This window comes from Heteronotia binoei, chromosome 12 (genome assembly GCF_032191835.1).
Source record: "Heteronotia binoei isolate CCM8104 ecotype False Entrance Well chromosome 12, APGP_CSIRO_Hbin_v1, whole genome shotgun sequence".
Lineage (NCBI taxonomy): Eukaryota > Metazoa > Chordata > Lepidosauria > Squamata > Gekkonidae > Heteronotia > Heteronotia binoei.
The window spans coordinates 55,465,844-55,475,901 of NC_083234.1; the positions used below are offsets into that span (position 1 = coordinate 55,465,844).

Consider the following 10,058-nt stretch of genomic DNA (forward strand, 5'->3'; position numbering starts at 1 on the left):
TTCCTGGTGCTCACCAAGTGTTTTTAGAAAGTGGGCAAGATCAGGTGAGGCTTTTGCCCAGCAGGGCTTCTGATTGGCTGTGCAGATTTTTAAAATATTGCTTTGGCAGCAGCTGCTACCGGAGCACAAGGCTCTTCCCCTGTATAGCTGAAGATAAGCTTGAGAACAAAGCTCGAGTCCAGTGGCACCTTTAAGACCAACAAAGTTTTATTCAAGATGTGAGCTTTTGTGCACAAGCTCACTTCAACAGACAATGAAATGGAATTAGAAAAAGTAGTCGTACAGATAGAGGGTGGGTAGTAAGTTAGCATGCAAAATAGCGAAGATGTTTTTTAACAGATAAAATGAATAATAAGCTTGGTTTATGGTTATCATTTGGATTCAATTGGGGGGGAATAACACAGGTAATAAATATGTTAGAACTGATGTACCCTTTGGTGAGAACCTGTCATTAGATCCTATCCATCTCCTCTAGCATAGAGGTGAACTTTAACATCATCTTATTCTTTAAGGTGAGCATTGGCTGAGTAGAGTATTTTTCTTGTCCCCAGCATAGGGACTTACATTGGAATCTAAAGATAAGCTTTGTGTATGCAAGAAAATATTTTAAACAATATGTTATTTTTAAAAAGGTCCTCTTAAACAAAGCTTCTGCCTGAAATGTTGGAAGTTCCTTTTTATTTATTTGGCTTATATCTCCTTCTCCCTGCCGAAGCAGGCAGGACTGCTCACATTTTCATAAAAACATCACATAAATATTAGTCATACCTATCTAATCAACATATCTATTAGTTATGCACAACCTCATTACTTGAGATTTTGTGGTTGGGTTTGCTTCCTACAGCCATGACTATTACTATTAGTACCCCTGACTACTACTCATAATAATAATCTGAGCTTTTTTTTTTTTTTTAGCAGAAACGCACCTGCTGGCTTGGTGTCAGGAGGTGTGGCCTAATATTCAAATGAGTCCCTGCTGGACTTTTTCTACAAAAAAAACCCTGATAATAATATTTACATAAAGCTGTTAAGTATTTAGAACATTGAATATATATTAGCTAAGCCGCTATATTGAAGCTGGCTACATGTACTAAAGAGGCATATCAATAAAGATCATTGAATATTTTAAAGGCCCTATAAAATGCTATTATTATTGGTTTTTTAAATAATTCTTACAATCTCCTCTATAGAAAGTTAGCATTATCATCTCCATATTGCAGATAGGGGCAGAGACTGTAACTCCATGTGCACAAAATTCAAACTAGAGACTGCTTGATTCATTAGCCAGTATACTTGTTTTCTGCCTCCTGTGGAGCTGTTACCAGAACCAGAGCCTGCCTAAACCATAAAAAGTGACCATCCATTACAAGTAATGATTGGGGCTCTGCAAGCAGCCCTCTGGCTCTGTCTGGTGGGAGAAAGTGGTCAGGTGGTTGGCTCCCTTGAACATTACCTGCCCGGCTCACATACCTGGCCCCCACAGGTGATACCATGCTCGGATTTCACATGTTGCAGCTGCTTCTTGCATCTGCGGGGATGCAAGCCTGGCTATGGAAGAAGGCTTCCCTCTCTGATTCGAGGTGGTCATGTACCAACCTATAGAAATGTCAAAAGTTGCAGTCAGAGAGTGGATGTTAGACGCTCATCTTCTTTTTGACATCTGCAGTCTGGGTTACCTGTCTTCTGTCCTAAAAGAGAATTAATTTTACCAGCCATCCCCATCCTATTGTATGCACTGCACAGTGCAGCACTGACAAAGTGTGTGTGTTTCTTGGTGGCAATGTGGAGAAGATCCCAGAAGATCCTTAGCATCTCCAGTTAAAGGAGCTCAGACAACAGGTGTTGGCACAAGAATAATACCTGTCTCTGCTTGAGACCATGGAGAGCTCCCACCAATCAAAATACCCAGTCCTGAGCTAGATGGGTCAGTCATCTGACCCAGATTGCCCTTTAGTCTACAGCCTCCATCATTCATTCACACAGTTTTAATAGAAAACCCAAAGTTGTTGCTATCTTGCTTCAGTCCATTGTTTTCCCCATTGCCCTCCAGACTTTTTCATGTCTGATTTGCAGCATTTCTTCTAACATAAATCAGAAACTGCTGCTCTAGATTGTCTGGTGTGGACAGTCAAAGTAATATTAAGTGTTACCAGGGCTACAGTCTTGTTAAATTTTTCTCTTTTCCTCCCATCTACAACTATCCTCTCCTATAGCTGATCATTATTTATTTATTTACTTACTTTAAACTTATATCCCACCCTCTCTGTGAACAGACTCAGGGTCACTAACAACAATCAAAGTTGCATATTGAATCAGTTAAACGTTATAACATTAAAACTATAAAATTATAAATATTACATACTGGTGCTATTAAACACGAGTCATGAATCAACTGTTAATTATCCATTTATGGAGCTGGAGGGAAATTAGATACTGCTTTTAACTCAGCAAGTGCAGCCACTGTCAGTTTTTAATTTTATTTTTCATCATTATAGCATGCTTACAAAATTAAGATAAAAGGTTTAAAAATAACGAGTGATTGCTTTTCCTGCAAAGTGAACAGCAGTACTTAATTTCCCATTTGCCGCATAAAAACTCATTAAAAATTATTGATTCACAAATGGCCTGGACAGCTGTACAGACAACTGGGAAAAATCAGCCTATCAAAGAAAGGAACAAAAGGAAGCAGCTGATTAACCTATACAACAAAGCAACAAAAAGAAAAATGCCGACAGAAAAGTAACCTTTGCTGAACAGACCTATGGATTTATAAATATATAGCCAGTCATTCAGCAGTGAAGTTTCAGCACTAAATCATACCATTTAGGCAGACCAAAACAATCCCTTAGAAATAATTCACCATGCTTCTCTTATACAAAGAGTTATGCATATTACTGCATCCTTACCAACCCATCTACCCACAGAAAGTCTTGCTCAGCCTCTTTTTGGTTTCTGAAATTCCACCACACATTGGCCACTAGCAGTTAGAGACTTGATTTTAAAAAACAGAATACTATTGCAGCACTGGATTTGTAAACTCTTGGGAAGATTGCACAAGCAACCATATCCTTAGTCATCACCTCCAAGGACAAGTTACCCATATCGGTGCGCAAAGTATGGTCAAAAGGAGGTCCCATCGCCTGGGTTGAGATGCTGGCCTGGCCTGGGATCCATTGGTAAGCTGAGGTGCTCACATCTTTCCAACCACAGGTGCTGCCTTCAAAGTCACAAGTGAAAGGGATTTCCAGAAGGGGTGAAAACTTGTGATAACCTGGGGAGAAAAGAAGAGGTAGAACAATCAACAGATGATGCCCAAGTGCCTTAGCCTCCAGTCGTCTCTTCTACTTTCTGTGTCCTCAGGCAACAAAGGGTTACACAAGCAATCCCCTTCCAGGTTGATCATCAGAAACCATTTCAGAGACAACCTTCAACCAAAATTGTCTGTCATCTCTGCACTGCTGATTCCTATTTTTGACAATTCAAATATAGAAGCAGCATTTTCTATGAGCTTCAATGAAAGTATGTACAATCCACTTAAGTGTACGCTAGATTTTTCTTTATAGGCATGCTGAGTAATTTTTATGTTCTGTTCCACACATGAAACAGCTGAATCTGTTATTTAAGCCACATATTTATCTATGTACCCAAGTTTTCTTTATAAAGTGAACGAGCAATGGCTGTTTCTTACAGACAGAACTATTCCAGTACATGCAGGAAATACGTGTTGTCATTGTAACATGAACGAAGCTAGAATGGCCACATACAGGACAACAGCATGGCTGGCAGAGCAATAGGGAAAGTTTGAGACACAGTCATGTATCCATTATTTAATTTACCATTGTTATTATTAGTGTTGTAACTGAGCACTATAGATACTTTTCAAAGGATAAGGCGGATTCATGTAAGAGGAAAGTTTCTATCAATGGCCACAGGCTTTGAGAATGGAATAGACACAGAAGACTGGACTAAACTGATATTTCATTTTAAATTTTCCTCCTCAAGCACCTAAAAGTTGAAGGGAAGGAAGAAAGCAGCCTTACCACACTGGTTTTCATCTGAACAATCCCAGCAGTCACAGACAAAGTCACATACTTGTGTGCTGGAAGTCCCACATTGGATGACAGAGACCGCCTGGATGAGATGTTGAGGGCCAGCTAAGAAGAAGAAGAAGAAGATATTGGATTTATATCCCGCCCTCCACTCCGAAGAGTCTCAGAGCGGCTCACAATCTCCTTTACCTTCCTCCCCTACAACAGACACCCTGTGAGGTGGGTGGGGCTGGAGAGGGCTCTCACAGCAGGAAGCTAAACAGGAAAAGCAAAAGGATGCATCATTAGAAATTAGGATGCCAGGGGGCTGGAAACCCCACGGCCATAAATTTTCATGCAGATATTCTTACTCAAGTGTACAAAATTTCATGTCTACCCACAAAAATCTGGTCAGGAACTTTAATAGATCCATTTTTTGATCTGGAAATGGATGTAATACTTATTTATATTGTGGTGCCAATGTTCAAAGCACTTCAGATACTTTATCCTCACCAGGGCTTTTTTGGTAGAAAAAGCCCAGCAGGAACTCATTTGCATATTAGGCCCCACCCCCTGATGTTACCCTTATTTTGCACAGGGCTTTTTTTCTGCAAAAAGCAGGGACTCATTTGCAGGTTTTTAAAAAGCTTTATTGATTTAAACTACTACAGGACAGCAGCATTGCAGATAATACATAAAAGGGGAAAAGCAAGAAAAGGGAACATACAGAATGGGAAAAAACAGAAACCAGTACAAATATATCAATTTTAACTCCGCCTCTCAATATAATACTCTAATGTTTCTACCTACAAGTATAAAAATCTCCATTAAATGTTACCTTCCTTTCTTCTTTTACCAGGACAAAGAAACAAAAAGAATAATTATTTTAGTAAACTAGTAAAGCATTGTACAACTAAACAATTCTTCTTAAACACAAATCAAACTGTCTCATCCTCCAATTTTACTAAATTAACTTGCACTAGAACAAATTAGACTATTAATTTAACCAAAAGCCTAACCAAAAACGCACATGAATATTTTTTCTTTATTCATAGGAAATTGCATAACATATTTCAAGTATAATCAAATACGTTATCAGTCTTTAACTAAAACATTTCTCCTACAATCATGTTAAAAACAAATCTACCAGATTGATCTCTCTAAATAGGCAGACTGTCAATATTTACCTATTCACCAGGAGAAAGAGAAAGAGAACCAAACATAAAAAAGACCCACATTCCAAAATCCTTCTTCCCCAGAATTAAAAACTTTTAAGTTCCTTTAGTTTCTACATCCAAGTTATATCCAAGGCAGCCTGTTTGTCCATAACTTATCTTCTAGTGGCATCATACATTTCTTAATCAAAGTTCCTTATTCAGGGACTCATTTGCATATTAGGGCACAACCCTTAGGGTTGCCAAGTCCAGTTCAAGAAATATCTGGGGACTTTGGGGGTGGAGCCAGGAGACTTTGGGGGCAGAGCCAGGAACAAGGGTGTGGCAAGCATAATTGAACTTCAAGGGAGTTCTGGCCATCACATTTAAAGGGACAGCATACCTTTTAAAATGTCATTTCCAAGCTCCGGGGTGGTGCGCAGCCCCTTGCTCCGCGGGCGGCAGCACCGCTTTTTCTCCTTGGCACAGCTGCTCTGACTGCAAGGAATGGAGCCGGTGACGTCACAAGGATCGCGTAGCCTGCCCGGGGCCACTGCTTTTCACCTGCCACCCCAGCCGGGCCGGGGAACTTTAGGGGGTTTGGGCAGCAGTTGCAGGCAGGGAAGGCAGCGGCGGCTGGCCTCTCTTCCCCTGCCCCCGCAGACCGACTGCGTGCCCAGAAGGGACAGGGGGTGCCAGGTAGGTGCCAAGCGAGAGGGCAGCTTGGCTCCTGGAGAGGCCCGTAGGAAGGCAGCCTTCCTTCGCCCCGCCGCCCTGGCCAGACGCCCACCTGGCTGGCCCCGCCACTGGCCCCGGGGGGGGGGGCGTGGGAAGAACACAGCCGGACAAGCGGCTGCAGGCAAAGACCCACCCACTGCTCTCTGTCTGCGCAGCACCTACAAAAGCAAAGGGACGCTGCAGAAGAGGCCCACACACACACTTCCCTCCCTCCCTCTGAGGACAGCCAGCGCGCCACCACCAGGGCGCGGAAGAGCCCCCAGCCAGCCGGGCTGAGGCGGGAAGGGAAGCTGCGCGGCTGCCACCAGAGAGAAAAGGGCTCCGAGAAGGAGCGCCCAGCTCCAGCCCACCCTGCTGGCGTGGCGCGAGACCTCGGTCGGCAGCCAACCCAGCCAGAGGCCCGCTCGCGCTTGGTTCTTCTTGTCTCGGGCAGGTGGGAAGGGCCACGATTCCCCCCCGCTTTCCAGATTTTTGGTGAGCGGGGGGAGGAGGCTCCAAATCGGGGGTCCCCCACCCAGGCAGGGGATTTGGGAAGCCTACCCCTGACACCAAGCCAGCCGGAACTGCGTTCTTGTGCGTTCCTGCTCAAAAGAAAGCCCTGCTCCTTACCACAGTCCTGTAAGGAGGGCTACCATCTACATACCGCAGATGGGGAAACTGAAGACTGAGACTTGCCTTGGACTATTTAATAAGTTTGCAGCAGAGACAAGATTTGAACAAGGAATGTTCCTGTTCACAGTTCATGTGTTTTATTCAGGAACACAAAAAGATATAATGGTTAGCTTTTGTGTCACTCTGCTAGCCAGTGGAAGCAGTTTACAAATTTGGGAGGGGGGTTGTGATTTTAATCATCTATCCATCCTTCACACCACAAGCCTTATGCTAACGTTAAAGACAAGATATATTATTTTTAAGACAAAGAGACAGTAACTAAAGCAAACAGCTAAATTTTAATAACAAGATGTCATGTTTCCCCTGCCCCCTCAAAAATAAGTAGTTTTGGGAAATTTCCCTGCATACAAAATAAAAATTGCAGAGTCACAAAGCAAATGGCAGCCAGAAATCATTCAAGGAGGGGCAGCATTGTTAACAGAAAAATTCAGATTTTATTCGATTTTAGAATACAAATCAAACGACTGACAAGACCAACCATCCCACAGTTCTTTATCTCAATTCTGGCAATCTCCTGTATTTCCTAAAAGAACCAGCCTGACCATATATAAGTTTACTCAAAAGTCAATCTCTGTTTACAGAGCAATTTGCCTGTATTAGTCTGTAATAACAAGTAGAATTGGTCATTTAGGGGCACCTCAAAGATTAACAGATTCATGTTGCCGTCAGCTTTGGTGGCCAAGAACCCACTTTGTTACAGGTATGAAGTATCCTCAGGTCACAGATATATGGGTACATATGGACAATCTCTCCACCAACTGAAGATAATTCTTCATGCCATTCAAGATGTGGGCTTTTGCTCACAAAAGCTTATGCTGCAATCTAATCAGTTGGCCTTTAGGTGCCCTCAAGTCTCTGTTCCAAGAGATTTACGCCTGATTCACACATGCAAGTCAGGATGCCAGCCTCCAGGTGCGGTCTGGAGATCTCCAGGAATTACAGCTCATCTGCAGACTACAGAGATCAGTTGCCAAGGAGGGTGGATTCTATGGCATTGCACCCTCTGAGGTCTCTGTCCTCTCCAGGCTTCACTCCCAAATCTCCAGAAGTTTCCCAACTTGGAGCTGGCATCTCTATTCCCCCACCCACCACCAGCAGCCAAGGGAGACCTTCATACAAGAAAAATATGTGGTAGGATGCATAACTGCAAACTGCAAGGGGAAGATCAGAGGATTGCATTTGAGAAGGCTCCCCTGTTAAAGGCAGGAAACCAACATAGGAAGAAAAGAGAGGGCAGAATTGTTCACCTTGCTCTGCTAGTTTTCAGTTTGCAAGGATTCAGACTTGGAAGTCTCTCATCTGCAACCTGAAGCAGTCAGTGCTTCTGTCTCATTCTCCTATATGTATACACCTGGCTTTACTCCTAGGTCAGTTTGTATAGAACTGCACCCTGACCCATTAACAGGGCCCCTTTTTTCCCCCCACACAGGAAAGACAGAAACAAGAGCTCTGAGTCGACTCCTAGGACACCATGCTCTTCTGAAGGAAACGTACCTGAAAGTTTTGTCAGCAACGTCAGACATACAAGCGACCAAGACCCTTGCATCCTTAGCAGCTGTGCAGAGCAGAGAGGCCAATCCAGCCAGCAGGGAATTGCTCTTGGGGACACAGGGCAAGTTTCTGCTAATGACGCTCTGCCCTGGACTTCAACCTCGTTTATCACCTGTGCAGCACCAAGCAATTGCCTCCTTGATGCAAGGAGAGCTTTTCAGCCCAACATTAAACACCCTGGAATGCCTGTCATGGGGTGAAGCAACACAAAGGGACGAGCACCAGTGAGATTCCAGTAACGGTATGAGCAGCAGATGACCTCTGTCAGGAAATGAGCGCAAACCAGAGTTCCTAAAGCAGACGCTGGTACAAAAATGAGTCAGCTCTAGATGGCTTAAGCAAGCAAGCCAAGCAATAAATGCACACTACTGCTACAATGATATAGTGGATCAACAGGATCCTTGGTATTATAGTGACAGAGGCACTGGTCAATGAATAGGATTCCTTTATAGGGATTAACAGAGCACTAGAACTGCCTGGCTGGATCAGGCCCAAAGGTCCATCTGATCTGTCATCCTGGTTCCAGAAGGGCCTGAAGAACGCCTACAGGCATGTCAAAAACTGCCCTCATCTGTTGTCTGTCTGCCATGTCCTAATATTGAAAGATATATGAGGGTTCTCTTTAGCTATCGTGGCAGGTAGCCATTAACAGACACATCAACCACAAATGAGCATTTTCCTTTTTTAAAAAAAGCTACCTAGCCAGGTGTCATCAAAACCTGTAGCGATGAATTCCACAAATAACTGTACTGTGCAAAGTTGTCCTAATCCGATAACGAAGAGTTTCTTTTGGTGAAAGCAATCCCAGCTGCATTTATCCTTGAAAATCATGACCCAGCCACAAGCTTCTCTGAGCGTGATATTCCTGGAAGTCTTTCATAGCTTTCTCCATGGAATCTGTCACATTTTTGCCCCCCTCTTCCTCTTGGGAGTACAGTCCTCCTGTTACGCTTTTATCCTGCACTTTCTCCATGTTCAGGGCAGCATGCAGTCCTATTTCTTTCCCTTTTATCTTCACAACTACCCTGCAGGGTAAGTTAGGCTGACAGTGACTGCCCCAAGCTCACCCAGTGAACCTCTGTGGCACAGCAGGAATCTGAACCCAGCTCTCACTGATCCTAAATCGATATGCTAAACACCACACTAGCTCCCTGAATATAGTCATTCCCCTGAGAAAGGTTGCCTATCTTGGGTTGAGGAGAGAAACCAACAGCAGTGGTTCCTCTCTCCTTTACCACACACACACTTAACAATTTAAATGCACAGAATTTATTTACATTCTTTTAAAATGGCAGCTATGCACTTCAGTGACGGCTAGGGCTCAGATGTTTTTGACATGTCAGATTGGATCAGAAACACCTATAGGCCACAACACAGTTTTGACTGGAACAAAAGAACAAAGCAGTAGACCTTTAAAAGCAAAGCAGTTGCACCTTTAAGACCAACTAAGTTTTATTCAGAATGTATGCTCTAAGCAGACTTCATCAGACATAAATGGAATGGCAAGCAATCCTAAATATAAAGTTTAATATAGAGAGAAAATATAAAGACTGCCCACTTTCTCTATATTTACGATTGCTTGCCATTCCATTTTTGTCTGATGAAGTCTGCTTAGAGCATACGAAAGCTTACATTCTGAATAAAACTTAGTTGGTCTTAAAGGTACACTTGTGTACTGCTTTGTTTTATTGCTTCAGACCAACACAGCTGCCCACTTGGATCTATTTACTGGAACAAAGTTAAGAGTCCAGTGGCACCTTTAAGACCAAGAAAGTTTTATTCAAGGCATGAGCTTTCATGTGCAAACACAAAAGTTCATACTCAGAATTAAACTTTGTTGGTATTAAGGTGCCACTGGACTTTAACTTTGTTTTATTCCTTCAGACCAACACGGCTACCTACCTGGAACTGTTTT

At 43.0% G+C, this 10,058-nt stretch overlaps 1 protein-coding gene across 1 annotated transcript in view; it reads right to left on the bottom strand.

Moving 5' to 3' along the window:
- The window catches only part of MAMDC4 (MAM domain containing 4), a 51,750-nt gene extending 43,409 nt beyond the window's left edge, over positions 1 to 8,341 (bottom strand). Inside the window, exons 1-4 of the mRNA XM_060251246.1 lie at positions 8,087 to 8,341; positions 4,041 to 4,154; positions 3,098 to 3,271; positions 1,471 to 1,596 (exon numbers count right to left, since the gene is read on the bottom strand). Of these exons, the coding sequence (XP_060107229.1) occupies positions 1,471 to 1,596; positions 3,098 to 3,271; positions 4,041 to 4,154; positions 8,087 to 8,138 (466 nt within the window). The 5' untranslated portion in view covers positions 8,139 to 8,341. The remainder of the gene's footprint in view (positions 1 to 1,470; positions 1,597 to 3,097; positions 3,272 to 4,040; positions 4,155 to 8,086) is intronic.
- Positions 8,342 to 10,058: the final 1,717 nt, after the last annotated feature.